The 18,079-nt window shown below is 40.2% G+C and overlaps 1 protein-coding gene across 6 annotated transcripts in view; it reads right to left on the minus strand.

The window, feature by feature from the left end:
• Positions 1 to 18,079, minus strand: part of sema5ba (sema domain, seven thrombospondin repeats (type 1 and type 1-like), transmembrane domain (TM) and short cytoplasmic domain, (semaphorin) 5Ba) — a 171,274-nt gene that overhangs the window by 76,471 nt on the left and 76,724 nt on the right. For all 6 annotated transcript variants that reach the window (XM_044366136.1, XM_044366140.1, XM_044366138.1 and 3 more), the window contains exons 4-5: positions 10,593 to 10,692; positions 9,961 to 10,006 (exon numbers count right to left, since the gene is read on the minus strand). In XM_044366136.1, coding sequence (XP_044222071.1) covers positions 9,961 to 10,006; positions 10,593 to 10,692 — 146 coding nt within the window. The remainder of the gene's footprint in view (positions 1 to 9,960; positions 10,007 to 10,592; positions 10,693 to 18,079) is intronic.

The raw sequence follows: 18,079 nt of genomic DNA on the forward strand, positions 1-18,079 counted from the left end.
GAAGGACGTAGAGGACCTGACCCAAAACAACCTACTCCTGAACAACATTAAGACTAAGGAGCTGATAGTGGACTTTGGGAAGAAGCAGGGAAGGAACTATGCCCCCCTTAATATCAACGGGTCCTCAGTGGAGAGGGTGGATAGCTTCAAGTGTCCACATCACTTAGGGGCCTGACCTGGGTGCTGCATCCCTTTCATGACAACTGTATGAGGGGTGAGGTTTTTTTTATAACTCACCCATTTACATTTTATTAAGCTGTAAAGTTATACATAATAATGGACATGGCCGCTTTGAGTGACAGGTCGCTAGCTGCTAGGTGGCTTGTTTAAGTAACCAGGCTTCGTTCAGCCTGCCTCAGCTCCACCCCTTTGCCCATTTTGGATTTGATGGGTGTTAGGGGGAGTGTGGCAAAGCCAAGATGGCGACGACGGGAGCCGCCCACTTTGAGTTTCACAACCACTCTTCAGAAACCAGTTGGTGACGTCACAGTGGCTACGTCCATATTTTTTACAGTCTATGGTTAAGACACATGTCTCATAACTGCAATGTCCACCTTTGTTGCATGTTGTCCCCCATCTCTCTCTCCCTTTATTTTTCCCTGTCATATCAACACTTTACATAACACAATTTCACTCTTACATAATAAAACGGAGGATTATGTTTACATAACACAATTTCACTCTTGCAATAATAAAATAGAGGATTATGTTTACATAACACAATTTCACTCTTGCAATAAGAAAACATTGGATTAGTAAAAAGTGTATTTTTGTTCCTTTTTATTTCGAAGGGCAAAATCATAACCTTCTTGGCTCCTTGGTGGAAGTAATTACATAAAATTAATGAAAAACAAATAAGTTGAATGTGGTTGCTCAAAAACCATCCTCAAACAGACTTATGGCTGCTGACCTGTCATGAAAACAAACCAGGAAATTTGGCCCCGCCCTAGATGACAGCAAATCTTTCAATTACTCATAGAATACCGCAGGCTGCCACTGCAGTACCGCAGGCTGCCACTGAGGTGACCTGCCAGTGCCACTAGGAGGATCCCGGCCTTACTGCTTTGCAATGCACAATTTGAAGAAACTGGTGGGATTACATTTCACCGTGATCTTATATGATTACATTTGACAAATAAGATTGATTGATTGATTGATTGATTGATTGATTGATTGATTGATTGATTGATTGATTGATTGATTGATTGATTGATGCTGGCTCCAATCCATCCCTGGCTCCGACTGACTCCTATTCAAAAAGCCTCAACTACTCTGTGGAAATACTCAATCATTTTTAACAAGTCATTATGGTCTCAATCCATATAGTCTCACCTGCTGTTCTCCCAGGCTCCAGGACTCACACTGAGTTGGACTATTGCCACAGTCGTTACCTGCCCTGTTAGCACAATTTAGCTAAAGTAGCTCACATTTGCCCAAGCGCAAACTTCTTGAATAGACCGCTAAACATGTATTACTAAGGGTTTGCAAACTATTAGCTAGCTCATTGTTCGCTTGCTAGCTCATTGAATAGCTTGAAAATGACAGTTTTCAAGTACTCAGTGTATTTTAATTACAGGTCAACCTTTTAAAGGAATACTCAGCAGAAAACCTCCCTATTGAACCTGCCTGTCCTAAACATAGTCATATGCAATAAAAGTAAACAGCTAACCACACCCACAATAAACAAAGCTGCATATTTATCGGTTTTGGCAAAAATACAGGTGCTTGGAACACTGAGCATATAGACAGCAGAGAAAAGGATTATAGAAGTTTTATGGAGATTTTAATATTTTATCATGAAGCTTTATTGCCGTTGGCATCCATCAAGCCAAATACTGTGAAACAGCTGCTGTCTGTCCTCTTTGGGCAAGGTATAAACTTTTCAGAGCCACCTTTAAAGCTGAAGGTGTGTTTGATACTAAAAACATAAGTAATTGGTATTTCTTTAAACCTATGACAGTATTTTTTTGTACTGCTTATTCTGTTCTCAATTTACAGAACATGCTGCTCTTTTCACTGAGTACAAAATGCATGAATTCTGCTTCTACAAAAATGTCAGCAAAGAGCAGGATATTTTTACACTCTTTTCACTCCTGCATATTTCTACCTGCGGTATACCTCCTAAACATTTTTTTTCTTTCTCCTCTCCTTATTTATGACTTTATCTCTGCCAGTGCTGGTACTTAAGCTCAGTAAAAAGCCAGGTCAACACATTCATGACCCCGTACCGACTGATACCAGAAGTTACATTCTTTACCATCTTCTCACAAAAGGCTAACGCTGGAGCCTTTGATGCCTTGAACCTATCAAATAAGCGCATATCGCATAAGTGCTAGTGAAAAAGAGAAAAAGATAGAAAGAGATAGAATTTAAGAGCAAACATATCATAGTTGCAGTCATTATGAGAATGCATGTGCGTACATTGTAAAGTATGTGAGTGATAGGTTTCGAGCAGCGGCGTGTGAAGCCATTTCTTGGCATGCCTGACTAAAGAAAAACAACAGAGCATCTTACACAAACTGACAAGATCAACACAGAGTACTGTGACGCACAAAAACTTGAGGAAAAAAGCAATTCAGCCAAAGACAAAGATATTCAGTAAAATTCTGTAGCTCTGTGGTTTTGTACAAATATGTTAGCACGAGGAAGATCAATAATCTATCTCCTGTTAGCACCCTGCAAGATGAGGAAGAAAGAAAGAACAATCTAAACAGGTCTCTGCTTGTGTTATTTTCTATCACTTTGAAACTACAAAAGAAGGTGAGAGAAAAGGAAGCAGGAGGAAAGAAATACGGAGACTAGTGAGCATTCACTCCCGTCACATACATGAAAAGTTTGCTCATCAAAAGTTGCTGTTATTTTTTTTCATGACAGCAGTGGAATAGCTCATAGCACATCTGGCAGATAAGCATCCCAATACAAAGAAAAATAAACAATGAGAGAAACAGATGACAAAACCAGAGCTCTTGCTTCAGCTCTTCTTTTCCTCTCCCACCTATCGAACACTTGAGCTCTTCCTCTGCTGTTTTTACCACTCTCCCACTCCTCTGTTTTATCCCCCACCACATACACACACACACACACACACACATACACACACACACACACACACACAGACACACACACACACACCTCCCACCATCTTCCTCCTGCTGTTCTGATTGCGGCGGAGATCAGGCCGACCAGCACATCAGAGAGAGAGAGAGCTCTGTCAGTGGGTGCAGCTAGGACAGAGCATGTGGGTGGATTGCAATCAGACCCACTACCAGCACTAATACCAGCACTACATCCCACAAAACAGACAGAGAGGGAAAAGGATTTAAAAATAAAAAGAGAAGGAGGGTGAGGGACAGAGACTCTGAATTCTAAGAATATGCAGTAGCATCTGATGTTCAGAGTCTCAGCTCTGCCCAAGTAGGAAACCTGTGCAGTCCCATTGTGAGGTAGCTGGGTGGGTGATGGTGTATGTTTTTGTGTCTAAAGTACACAGTATCTGTGTAAAGGGCAGGATATGTTGTTCTCGTATGCATAATATGATCTTGAGGCGATGACAAAAGATGTCATTTATTCACAAATAACTCAAATATTCAGTGTGTGTGTTCATGTGTCTGACTAGGCACACTTGTGGTATGTGTATTTTTTGTCTGTGCATGAGTGTGTCTATTGATTTATTTTCCCATGTAAAATAATATAATATCAAATAAACCTAAGGAATATTTCTGGCTTATTATAACTTTTCCACATTGTATCTATCAGTTATGATAACATGACACTAACCAGATCATTGTTGAAATGTTGGCAGCACAGCTACGACAGAGTCTGACGGGGCTAAAAACACAAGTGGTCAGGTGATCAGACAGCAGGTTAGCCGGATTATATCTAAATCACTTCATTTGGACATAAAACTGGAAGAGAGCACACCTGAAAGTTGGTGATAATCTTTTGCAGTCTGATCTACTGGACGTTTTTTGACCCATCAAACTTCTCTTTAGTGATGTTGTGTGTTTTGAGATCTTATAGGCTAGGGTAGGCAGTTAGGTAGATATAGGATGGAACTGTCCATTTATTGGAAATGGTGGTAAATTTAGACTTGGCAGAAAAGGCTCATCCCTCCTTAACAAACACATACATTATGTGAAAGTTAGATCTTATCAAAGTCACCACCACCAAAATCTTAAGGTCTTGGCATAATGGTTGGTGTAGTTGTGCCATGTACACCAGTATAAATATGACTGGGTGTAAAAAGTCAGCTGGAAGCCAAGTAGGTGAATGAACCACTGATGGTGCAGCATGAATGATGCAGATGACAATCAGCTAATGCAAGCATGACCTCAGTGCTTCGCCTGAAGTAACACAATACTCCATAATAACAGCCAGGACTCTGAAAATAAGATTCAAGTTGTAATAAACCAGAATAATCCTTTAAGTGATACAAGAAAAACATCATGTTCAGACTACATTTTAAACACACTATAGAATTTTGTTTACACATAAATAAAATTACTTAACAATATGGTCAGGCTCTAATATTTTCAGGCAAGTATGAAACTAACTAAAACCTGTTTGTGCCTTAAATTAGTGAAGTAGGATCACACAGAGCTTGTGAGTTCAAGGGTATTATAATACATGTAATTCATTCTGTATGCCAGTACCACATGAGGAGAGGTGGTTTAGTGGAATTCTCAATTGATTGTCAGTGTAGGATAGATGTTTTTTTTATTAGTCGATAGGAAAACACTTATTGAAAACCTCCAAGGACTTTGCCAAAGTCTGCTTCTCCTCTACAATAACAGATCAACAGGGAGGCGGTGTATGCAAGAAACATCATCTCTGAAGGCTTTGAAAGCCCTCCACACACACACGTCCTGTGTAGGTACTGCACAGCAGGGAAATGGTATTTTAGTATTTTGTATGACTCCACAGAGACACAGAGGCTAGAGAAAACGCCCAGAGAGAAAATGTTACGCTGGAGCACACTGAGAGCTTGTCACCTCCCTCACACTCCTTCATATTCACTCCTCTTCTTTCTCTTATTTGTCTTCATCTCAGCTCTGTAAGTGTGAATTTCAGGGTTGCTCTCTTGGTTTCTGCTTCTGTTTCTTGTTCCTTTTCTTCCTGTTATCTTTCCTGTCTTTTATTCTCCCGCTCCTGCCTACCTCTTTATCCCCGGCTCTACTCGTCTGTCTCCTCTCCCTCTCACTCTCTTTCTCTGCTGATTGCCTACGCATTCAGTCCTCTACGCTTGCCTGCTCACTAATGGCCGTGGCAGGTGTTCTCCCAGGTGCCTGAACAGAACAGCCTGGACTGAGCCTTTAAAAGCCCTGGCATCAGCACCTCAGCGCTCCACCCCTCCCTGCATGGTCCGCCTTCAAAAACCTCTGCCACCGAAAGACTGCAAAGCTGGCATGTACACACTGGTCTGCCTCCATATACACACACACATACACACACACACACACACATACCTATACAGTGATAAAAATACCTCCAGCCCTTCATCTCTTCTGTTTGCACCCAGGCACTGGTTGTTTTGGCTTCGGGTGTGAGGCGGATTGTTCTGGGCTGGCTCTATAATTCATTGCTGTCATGGATAACCCTTTGGATGACACACAAACAAACCACACACACCAACACATACAAGCCCTAATAGTTTCACGCTGAAGAGGAAAGCAGACACTACAAGGGGGGGGGGATGGCGATGGTGGAACTGGTGTGTGGTTACAGGCTGTAATAATGGCCCACTTGGAAAGCCCGGGCCGACCAGTCAGAATACATGAATGGGAGAGCAGAGAATGCAGCATTGTGACCACACTGTGAGTGGGCCACCCTTTTTGGTTTGCTTTTCAATCAATCAGCAGGTCGTTTCTAAAAAGCGTCAGTGTGACTTTCACCTACTCTCAATGGATAACTAAAGCCAGTCATGCTCCGCGTCCCACAGGGCTGGGTCCATTTCTACAGGTCCACTTGGTCCCTGAGTGTAGTAGCTGCAGTTAGCTTTCATTCTGGTAGCTTATACTGCCTTCAAATAAGGTTGTATTTTTGAGTTTAGGAGTTAAGGACACACTTAAGGTGTAAGTGGTTCATGTCGTGAGAACACTGCTCTAAGGTGACTGACAATAAAAAGGGACTTCTACTCACTCCTTCAGTCCACCTGTCCTTGCATTTTACAGCTCCTGTGTACATCAAAACGGGTTCCCACATAGTTTCCTGGCTATGTTAGTCAAGAGTTACACTTTGATGAGGGTCATGAGGGTGTGCAGACAATATTGATCTTGAGTTTGGACTTAAACAAGCAAACCCAGGGTGAAAACAGCGTTAGCCTCTGACGGGTGGTTTGGATATTTAAGCAACATATCACTGGTTCAGTAATCTAGAGTGCCTTAAAGAAATGAGTCTTTGATGTTGAAGCAGAGGCTTGAACTGGCAAGTGGGAGATCTGGATTTGTTTTCTATTCGGTTATACAACAAAAGGAAGGGAGTATTTTAAGATGCCGCTCTCCTCCGTCTCTGTGGACAGCTTTCATTTACTGGCAAATGAGCATGGGGGTAGAGACCCTCCTCTCTGCTTCACTGGGCAGTTTGTATAATGTTCTCATTGATTTCAGCCTTGGCATCATGGATGACACCTCTGCGTTGGCCAAAGAGAAGAAGGATCTGCCTCATTTATCCCTATAGCTCACAATAGGCTGAGCCTGTGCGTGTGTGCAGGCACACGCGTGTGTGAGGGAGAAACAAATTTAGAGTTTTAGTTTGAGTGCATGTGTGTGGATATTTGTGTGCACATTGTATATGCATGTATGCCTTTTACGTGTCATAAAGATGTTAAGATGGCAGATATCTATTTCAGGACAAAGTGTACAGCATCACGGAGCTGCAGAGAACAACACAACCGGGGTGAAAACAAACGAAAACCCTCATAAGTCAACTTCTCTCCTCCAAAACTCGACAACTAGGACATGCAGACAAAGGGCGCATTGATATCGGCAGTGACACACGGGTGGCAGCTGTACACATCATGTCATTCAGTTGTGGCTGCTGTGAAAGGGGACTTTGTCAGACAAAGTCAAGTCTGGTGATGTGCTTTCATCCTGTGGGGAAATGTAGTGTAAAATAAGGCACATCGTTGTCCTTGAAATAATTAGGCGACTGATGCTGCAAATCTGCTTTTTGAGATATTTGTGGTTATTTTAAAATTGTTCGAAGAATTGAAAAAAAAAAAAGTCACACAAGCCTGTGAGCAAAAGGCACACACAGTTTTTAGATTGATTTTCTACCTTTTTTTACTTAGATGTCAGTAATGTATGAAAATCAACTTGCATGAGATGGGTACATCATAGTCTGCTTTATTTATTTTCCAGTTACTTTATGCTCCCAAAGTTTGTCTCATTAGCCAAAAAAGTCTTTATAGCGTCAGAAAACTGTCCTGAAAACTGAATGTTCTGTTTATTTCAGACACAAACACAAGCTGACACTCAAATCTCCTTTATGGACTCTTTCCCAGCTACATTTAAACCCTGACCTCATGTCTTGGCCTTCCATAAAAATAAGGCAGACTAAATGTAAACTATGATGGATTCCAGCAAGTTTATAATCTTTGATCATTTACATATTGCGCTGGCGTCAACTGAATCCAATGTTTGCATGGAAAGTAGATCAATCTCACGGGGTGTACTTTGGAAAATGTGCATGAGAAAAAAAGAAGACAATATTTGTATTTAATGGACTAAAACATGCAAAACCTCCACTATGACCCTTTAAACTTCAACAGGAAGAGTGGATTTACTCAGTGACCAAAGTTGTATTGCTGCTTTTTATTGTGTGAGTGTATAAAGTGTATTGTTATTATGGTTCACACTCTCTCCCCTTCATTTACTTTACACGCAAATATCAAATTCTCGGTGTGAAGAGTTAATAGAAATGTCATTAAGCCTAACACAGGTAGAATATGCCATTAAATCAGCTCTGCAAACTGAAAAGAATATCTGCTACGGTCATTTGAAGCATTGGAAACAGTGCACTGTGCTGTCTGGGTTATATTAAGACTGTTTTTCTTTACTCAGTGACAGTGACATACCGGTTTAGATTACATTGTCCCATAGAGAGTCAGGGGCTTGTCATTTGTGATGTTTGATGCAACCGTACGGCAACCCTTTGCCCCAGAGCAAACACTCCCGGCTATATCAAAACTACTTTACCGCACAGCGCTCACATCACCGCAGGCCTTTCTCAAAACACACACATCACACCCACGTATGCGTCTAGGAGCACTCATCACACTCAATCCAATTATATACTTTGCAACATGGAGGATACTGAACAATATTTATTCTATTTAACATGCACTCTTCTCCTGAAGTTCTTTTAAAATGTATTCCAATCATTAACTTTTATAACATAAAGGACGTATCCATGGGGATGTTTTACATTTGTAGAAGCATTTAACAACAGCTTGGAATAGAAAAAAATAGATATACAGTTAGATAGTTATCATGTCTGAGCAGAATATAAACAGCCCACAGAGACTGCAATGTCACTGATAGAAAATCAAGAGAAAGAGGCCTCACATTATTATTTATTATTGATAAGTGATGATCTGTAAGTGTGGTAGCAAAGCATTACACAGTGGACAATGACATTAATCAACAAGATGCTCAGAAATGTCAATTTTCTGCTGATGCAACTACCACAGAGATCAAAACCACCAAACTCATTTTATTTTATTGTTGTCATTAGTTATTAAATATATTAATAATACTGTAAGTACTATTGTACTCATGTTAGATGACACATTTCCCCAAAGGAAATGCTATAAAGAATTAAATAATGTACTATAACTTGAAATCAATAATCATCATGAGACAAGTGATCACCCATACAAACAAAAATCTGTTATATCTTTAGCTAATCGTCACATATTCATAATTACAGCATATTTTGATACGATTTATGTTACATTTATTTATTTTAGAAGTCTAAAGTGGTCAAACTGAATTTGGCTGTGGCTGTGACCCTGCTGAGTAACAAACAGTCATAACAATTTTGAAAAAGACATCAAACGAAGCTAAAGAGTCCAAGTAGCTGAGGAATCTCACCTGCTGTTTTCTTGCTCACAGAGTTCGTCTCATTAAGTAAGATCTGTCTTTGTAGTGTTAGAAAACATGTTCGCTTTTAAAAGTTAATCAAAGTAGCCGTCGTTGGAGGGTTTTGGTTTAGGCTCTTGTGACTCTCTTTATTAGATTTCTATGTAAACTGCTCCCAAAGTATTTAATCAGTTAATGTTATGCCCACCAGAAGTCATCAAGATGTTACAAACATAACGGATGGATGAGATCTGTTGCTCTGTGCTTTTCTGTATGTACAAGACAGAGATACACACACACACACACACCAGCTGACACTCATCTCTCCTTTATGGACTTTCTACTGGCTACGTTCTGAACTTGACCTCTAATCTTGGTCTAGACTGTCTGTTATGACTGAAATACTGAATTATGACTTTGAAATGCCATTACTGTGGAAATAAAACTTTTTTTTTTAATCACATTTCATGATACAAGAGCAGCTGGTTTGATACTAAACTTTGGTAGAATAAGTGTAAATGAAACAGAGTGTAATATCTGTAAACCAATGATGAAATATACACACAGGACAACAAGTGGCTTTATCAGGCTTACACGTCTCCGTTCTCTGAAACCATTCATTTGTGGGAGTAATATTCAACAGGTGGAGTGCAGAAAATCACTCATTCCAATAAAACGTCCTACAGGAAGGATCTATATACCTTAAACAACCAAAACAACAGGACAATATATGGCTGCATATGACAGACTCTCCTTCCAGGCCTCACCTCCAATCAGTACTACAAAAAGACAAGCATATGCTCCCATAGAACCACTCAAACATAGTAAATGTGGTGAGAGGATGTCCAAAAAAAAACAAAACAGAGAGAAAGGAGCCTACCTGTATCAGCGACATGTTACTGAGGTCCAGTCTGAACAGATAGTTTCTGGATTGAGGAGAGAGGAAAAGGAGACAATATGATTGGCCTTTATCCAGTTAAAATGGGGTTAACAATCACATTAGGTATTAGTGAAAAGACAGGCCATTTCAGCTGCTGTCAACTTAAAGCAAAGCCGATTAAAGGCCACAGTGTGACTGTCCGTCAGTCACAGGATGTTGTTTTCGACTGTGTTGAAGTATTTGACAGTGGTGTGGTTTTTGCATTCACAGACAGTCTACTATACGCTGCATTTGTGAGCCAGTGTGTTTTTAACAGGGTCAAACTAGGCTAAAGTTGAACTCATGTCATCTCATGAGAACATGAAGACACACACACACACACACACACACACACATAAAGACACACATACACTCACACAAGCCACACGCACTATTTTGGCATGACGCATTTCTTCCAAATCCAGTTCTTCTGCCAAATCCAAAGCTTGACTTGGTCCAACAAGGTCTCAGCAGAGCACTTAAGAAGCATCATTATCGGAAAACCACGCTGTATGAGTGAGTCAGAAAGGGTATCACGTTCTCAGTAATGTGGTCTGTGGGGTGAAAAGCTGAGTGGATTTACAGTTCCTTACCTGGCACCCACAATAAGTTCATTCCTAGTCAGGTCAAGGGTGAGCTGGGAGTAGTCTCTAACGCCAGGGTGGGAGAAAGTAGAAATCCACGGACTGAGCGCTGAAAGAAAGGAAGAGAGAGAGAAAGAGGGGAAAGTTAGCAAAAAGCCAAATCATTTCAGAGTTCATGAGTTGAAAGCAGTGACATTTGCAGGCAAAACTCTGTAGTGTTGTATAGTTTACTAATGCGCAAAAGAGCATTTTCATATATTATAGTATATTATGCACAAGTGTAGATTTATATCTCTGTTTTGTATCATTTCCGAATGAATGTCTTTGGAGTTTTGGACAAGTAAAGACATTTAAAGACGTCCCCTTCATGCCGTGGGAACTTTATCAGATTTTGTGAAAATGTTTCGATGTTAAACAATTCATTGTTCATTTCAATTAAACATCGGCATCCTGGTGGCCTGTTGGTTTAAGACCCTGACCATGTAACATCCCTGCTTCAAGTTCAGCCCTTGTTACATGTCGTTCTCTCTCTCTATCCTCTCGTTTTGTTTCTCCCTCTCCCTCCCCCTTGGGAACAATAAAGTATAACTTTTCTTATCTCACTTCCTGCCAGCTTTCTACCCTACTCCATCTGATAAAAGCAGAAAATGGCCAAAATGCTTGTGTGTATATATACAAATAATAGAAACAATTGTTAGCTGCAGTCTGAGTGTCAAACAGTATAGTGGGCAATGCAGTAAAAAGAAAGCTTCCTGCACTGTGATGGTGTCTCCTGCAGAGAGGGACAAAGCTGTCCAGGCCACATCAGGCACAACAATCCTGATACAACCTGACATTGGGACAAGCACAGCTCTGTGTGATGTACTGCTGTTTAAAACCGGCTTTTACAAATCAAAATTTCAAAGCATCGGAGCAGAGGGGCCGTCTGGCGAGGCTTTTAATGTCACTTGGAAAACCGCAGGAAAAGAGCAATTTCTTTTCAATCTTTGTGTGACCCAAAGTGCGGACCCTTAAACGGATTTAACCACATGGAGGTTTGTGTAGCATAAAGGGATTTACTATATTTCCCATGCTGTACATAGTATCACAGCGGTTAGTGGGAATTCAGATTCCCTTAACCAATTTGAAAGGCGGTGTTAAAAAGCTCTTAGCGATTCTCCCCCCCCCCCCCTCCTAAAAAAAGAGAAAGAAAAAGAAAGAAAGAAATTGCTGTGAATCATGATTCAATACCTTGCATGTCTGTAGATTGATGTTTACAACAAAGTGAAACTGTTCACTTCATACTTTCAATTTTTAAAGCCACATAATCAGAAAACAAAGAATATAACGTGTAGTGATGATAAAGTAACTCTATTAATTAGGGAAGCAGTCATCAAACATTTAAAACCTTAAACCTTCATTTTCCTTCAACATTAAAGTAACAAGCTTGAGGCTCCGGGTGCAAGAATACATCAGAATGTTGGGAAAAAGTCATAGCGAACAGCGAAAAAACTGTCCATCATTTTGCAGGGATGGATTTTAGAACTGATGGGGCCCATATGGCTCTGTCATCTGGAAACATAACTAGAGATATGAGTCTTAAAAAGACAGAAGGCCGCTGCTATTACACAGTATGGTGCTCTTCATTTAAGATACAGATAAAATAGTTAAGGCTGCCGATATTGACAGAGGACGTCAGTGAAAAGTAAATTACATGCCACAACCTGTTTTCCCAGATGTGGATTAGGTCGGAGAAGTTTTCTGCTGTCAGATGTGACTCCGGGTTTTATAGTTATGAGATATGAGTAGTGCTGGAAAATTCGTTTTTAATGCTATTTGCATAGGAGTGCACTCTACGACGCATCAACAGTTGTGTCCATCTCACGGTACTTTCTGACTTCCGAACCCTGTCTGTGGCCACTGTGACCGTAAGCATATTTGTTCTTACTGAAGATGTAAATCTTTAAAAAAACAAAACAAGAAAAAATATCCCTTTAGAAGGCTTTTAAAAAGGGGGTCAGTAATCTTCTTCTATAGCTGGGCACGCCAGTTTTTAGCAAATGTTGCTCAAAAAGGATTAAACAGTGCATTTGGGTGGGACTATTTTCAGCAGCAGATTAACACACATTTAGTGCTCTGATGAGTATTCCTGCCAGCAGGTTGGTGTATGTTGCATAGTGTTGTTTGGATATTTTTAACATTTTTTTTTATATATATATAAATTTGGAATACATTCTTATGTTGTTTTTATATTTGTGGGTATTTATTTCCTGCATTTTGGTCATCAGTGTTGGTTGATTAGGTTGGGAGTAGCACTGTAATTTCCATATTTTTGTGGATGAATGAACTGAACTATTAAATCAAAATAAACTACAGTGAATGTGTTCATGGTATTGCAGGAAAAATGTCACAAATGTCAAACTGCCAACCTTATCTTGACATGCTGTATGAAGTGAAGTTTGAAGCATATCATATCATTGTCTTAGGGCTTTTTAACTTTACAGCTCTGAATCGAAATCCTCAAGGATTTGGGGCTGTGAAGACTGTCAGAATGTAGAAGTTAATATTAGCTCAAACAGCTACAGTACAGTTTGTCATTTTTAATGTAAGTGAACACTGCAGTAGTAATACTGCCATTAGTATTTCTTATATATAGAGAGGGTATACGTACTATTAAAATCACCACAGCAGCCATGACATTTCATTTACAGAAAATAATTGCAATTTCAATCATTTTCACACCATCACAACTATATATTTTCACAAAATTGTTCTAGCTACAGTGGGATTTGTAACATACTGTATGTGTTGGATGTTGCCCTTAGCAGCTCAGAACAGAAAGAAAGTCACACCAGCACATGCACTGCCTGAAGCAGCAATATGATACATGGTTAATTATATCAACAACCTGCTCTGCTCTCGTTGAAAACATGGGAACTACAATGACTTTTAATCAACCAGCCAGTGCAGAGAAGTAATGTAACCTTTTAAAATTAATAATAGACTGTAAAACAATTTTACACAAACAGAATTAAATCACTGATAACCCCAACACACATAATAAATCATATGGTCCCAGTGTGATGCAAGTACTGCACAAATTCCACGAGAGGACTTCTCTTACTCTCTCTATAAATATTTATCTTACATTTATATACATACATTACATTCATTTCTCACATTCAAGCACGCATCTATGGGTTGCACGCTTTTGACATGCAGAGTGGGTGCAGAAATAATACAAGGCCAGTGCGAGGAGGCGAGAGGGACCATCTGTATATCACTCTCTGATTAATGGCTGCAAAGACTGTAGCTGGTGGTGCAGAGGGGAGCAGGGGAGCAGGGGTGGGGGGGGGGGGAGTGTGAGCCATCTTTAGTCTCACAATCTTATGTAAACAGACCTGAAGTTGACAAAAGTAACACATTTATAGGTCTGCACAAAGCGGTAGCATGAGTGAGCGGAGCGTGTGTGTACATAGTGTCCCTGTTAGTGTGAGTAAAGAACATGATTCTAACACACAAATGAGATCATTAGAATTCAGCAAATCAGTTCTTTAAACACCGACTGCATTTACATGCACAACACCTCATTAACGTTCAAAGGATTATGCTCGCACAGACACTAGAAGTTTGCACTACTTAACATACAATTACAGCACAGCCGCTTCCGTATTACAAAAATCCAACTTTCACATAAAGTACTAGACATTCAGAGTTTTCAGGTTAATAAAGATCTTCTGCTTTGTATGTTCACCTGTTTCCATGTATACACAACAAATCTGTTTCAATGTAATGATAATGAATAGCCAAACATTGTTAAGCGATGTAAATGACACTGCAGCTATCCACAGCGGGAGTTGAGAATCATTCTGACTAATAACTTTTTGATTGCAACAAATCATAACAGAGAAGAAAAAGTGCTTATTCTCATCTTATATGACTTGACGTCCTGTTTGTGACTCTCTTAATGCAGGCTGGTGCTCTGCTATTCACGGCTATTCAGAGAGACTCATTCTAACTTACTAGTTAGCCTTAAAAGGCTGATTAAAAAAAAAGAAAGCATCACCTTACCACTGCTGCTGCTGCTGCTGCTGCTGCTGCTGCTGCTGCTGCAGCCCAGGTAAGGTGAGCCAACATTTCTTCTTGTTTTATGATGAGAAGTCTGAATTAGTTTTTCTCCTGTGTGTCTATTCCTCCAAAATCCCTCCTCCAGCGTTGAAAGCTGTTTCGTCATTTACAAATTGTATCTTGTCAGAATACTAATCTGGAGTAAACTTGCAAAACCACTAGATACCGTGGTGAGCGAAAACAGAATTCCACCAAACGCCTTTAAGGGTTAAGAGGGTTACAGTTCATGTCGCATACAATTACACAAACATTTTTGGGAAACACAGATATGATCAGGGGAACATGCCGAGATACTACAATTTGTGCAGACATGCTTTTGACTTAACAGTAAGTGAAAAGTAAACACCGACGTCAGAGTGCAGAATATTTAACAGGATATGTGTTGGTGTCCGGAATACTGTGTGTATGCAAATGTAGTCACATAGTATTTCCCAACAGCCACAACAAGATTAAAGTAGATTCAATTAAAGAGCTTTGTCCATTAGCACTGCATGTTTTATACAGTACGCGTACGTGAAGCCTGAAGTTGCATCATGTTACCGTACGAGCCAGAGGTGAAAGCAGAGAGAAGTGGAGAGATTATACAACAGTAGAAATGTTGTGGCAAAAACACAGAGAGAGCACAGACAGGACTGTGGGTCATAAAGAGTAGAAGAAGACCTGAGGCTAGTCTCAGTGCAGTCAGTAGAGGTAAAATACAGCAGCCAGCAGCAAAACTCAAGGCCCCAAACCATACAAGCTAAATATATTCTGGAAAACATCCAGAAATAAAAAATTTTGTCATTTAAACAAATGACAGATAGTTAAAAAAGTGATTCATTCACCCCATAAAGTAAGATCATTAAAAAAAAAGCATATGACATGAACCATAAAATAAAATAAGAATGTGCAGTGGAGAAATAGATAACAACAGAATTATTCCCTCAGAAGCATTATGTGGCCAACAGTAAAAACAGTAGCTGTTAGCATTCAGTACAGAGAGTTTCATATGGAGCATAAATCACCTCAAATTCGAACCAAGAAGTATTTCGCCCGTATAAACATTACCTCACGTCACAAATGTCTCTTCAGAAGCTTGTAAAAAAAAAAAAAAAAAAAGCATGACCGAATTTGATTCAGTAGCACGCAGGAGAGCTTATGAACCATGAGCTTGTTTACTCTCTCAGAAAGGCCTCTTTGACAGTGAGGGGTCTTTTATTGACTGGCATTTATCCTCCTGCTTACAAGTTGTTTTATATGCACTGCTCAGTCCTTCCCCTCATAACTGTCTGACCGGGTGGTGGGGCAAAGTAGGGACAATAAAGCAGGATGAATATGAAAGCCCTCCTCTCCTATGGTTTACTCGCGGGCCTCAAGCTGGACTTGATGAACGATTATTGCATTCTTTTTTCCCCCTCTGCAATCGGCAGGCAGACGGATTAATGCATTATCCCGTGGCTGCCAGAGGGATGTGGAGAGGGATGAGGACATTGGCTGAGACATTTGTCTCCCAGAGACATAAATCGTAACCTTTCCATCTCCTTCCATCTAACGGTTTTTAAACATTCAGCTTCTTCCCACACAACCAGCGTGTGGGCAGAGTGTAGTGGCACCCTGACCGATCTGAGTCGCTGTTTGACTTGAGTCTGGATGAAGAGTAGTCAAAGCTGCAAAATGCCAACATATTATGGAACTGAGGGAATGAAAGCACAACAAATTGCAGATCCAAAAAACCCTGTGTCTGCACCAACACATACACACACAGAAGCTCAAGCACAATCCGATCCATTTATCGCTTAAAACCTGATGGAATGTGAGATTCCCTGAAGTTGGAGCACATAGAATGGGCTATTTGATAAAGATCTATCTTACCTTCATCTAATCCCTCCAAATTTGAGCCACTGGGCTGCTCTGTTATCTACTCCATCAAACTTTGTCCATCTCTGAGCTGGGAGGATGGTGTTGGCCATTAAGGGCATGGTGCAAACTCTAATATAGAGGTACCAGAGAAGATACAAGCTAGAATCTGACAGTTTAAGGAGCAAATTTGTAGCAGAAATACAAGGTTTTTTTAAAAAAGCAAGAGGACCAGGATCAGTTTCTGTTTCTCTTTCTCTTTCTGTTTTCACCAATGGACGCATTAAGAGAATTGGATACAAGCGCAAAGTACACAGCTAATGATAATACCACTAATTATACTGAACATTGGAAGGTATAAAGTCAGTCAGCACCTAAGCTCCAGCTATTTCGGCGCTCCGGCATGGGGCTGAATGTTTGCACGATCCCAGAAAGCCTTCAGAAATCCCCAGTCAACCAGGGACAGAGTTAAAGAAGTAGTTAGAGAACTGGTTCCATAAAAGGAACTGAATGAGTGAATGGGATTTAAATGAGTTTGACTGAGCGAGCAAAGGTGAAATGGCTTTAAAATCCATTTAGAAATCCTGAAGGGAAACTGTTGCTGTTGACTGGAAGAAATCTTATAAGTGTACAATAAACCACCGGCAGAGGACGAAGCTCAGATGACCTTTAAAAGCAAATTACGTATATCAGTAAACTTGCTTCTCTTTATTTAAATGTTTACTTTTCATTTTCAGTCTGACAGCAAAGGCCCACCTAATAACATCCTGCACTATATCATATTTTTGTGATCATTAGCATTATAATCAGGCATCTAGTTGATTTCTCTCAAGAGCTGCGCTGTTTAATGAGCTATGAATGACACATATTGTACTAAAGGTAGCTGTCTATCCTCATCTTCCTTCAGGAGGTACACAGGAACATAATGTATTACTAATGGGAATAAGACTCACTGAAAAGAGGCAATATTGACAATGGTTATCTTCAGGGCAATGTGGTCGATCCAATATCGTTAACAAAACAGGTCACACACGGAGCCGTGCTGCTATCTTCTGGCAGATGATTCTGTAAATGATCACCTCCAGTGCCAATTAGCACATACGATTGCATTCTGTCAATTGTGGCCAAATAATAGCACAGAAATGAATCCATCCTGTAATATATACATTTGCATACAATATCCATTTGTTGTAAGCACATTTTTGTGCAAATAAAGCTAAAGCAGAAGCATAAGTGGCACATTACTGTGTTGCTCATTCCTTCAGGAAAAAAAAAAACTTTCCCAGTAGTGCCAGATCTGTTCACACCTCAGCCTTATCTGCCCAAAAATCCCACAAAATATGTTTTGTTTGGTCTTCTTCATATCACTCTTCACCCTTCCTCGCACTCCATTCTCCACCCCTGTCCCGTTCTTCACTATCTCTCCTATTCTAACTTTCGATTTTCACTGTGGCTGACTTTCAGAGGGTGATAGTTTGAGCGAAGCTGCCGTGCCTCAGTGGAGCACAACTCTCCCTCTATTCCTCCGTCCTTTCAGCCCTCTGCCGCTCCAT

This window comes from Thunnus albacares, chromosome 11, assembly GCF_914725855.1.
Source record: "Thunnus albacares chromosome 11, fThuAlb1.1, whole genome shotgun sequence".
Taxonomy (NCBI): domain Eukaryota; kingdom Metazoa; phylum Chordata; class Actinopteri; order Scombriformes; family Scombridae; genus Thunnus; species Thunnus albacares.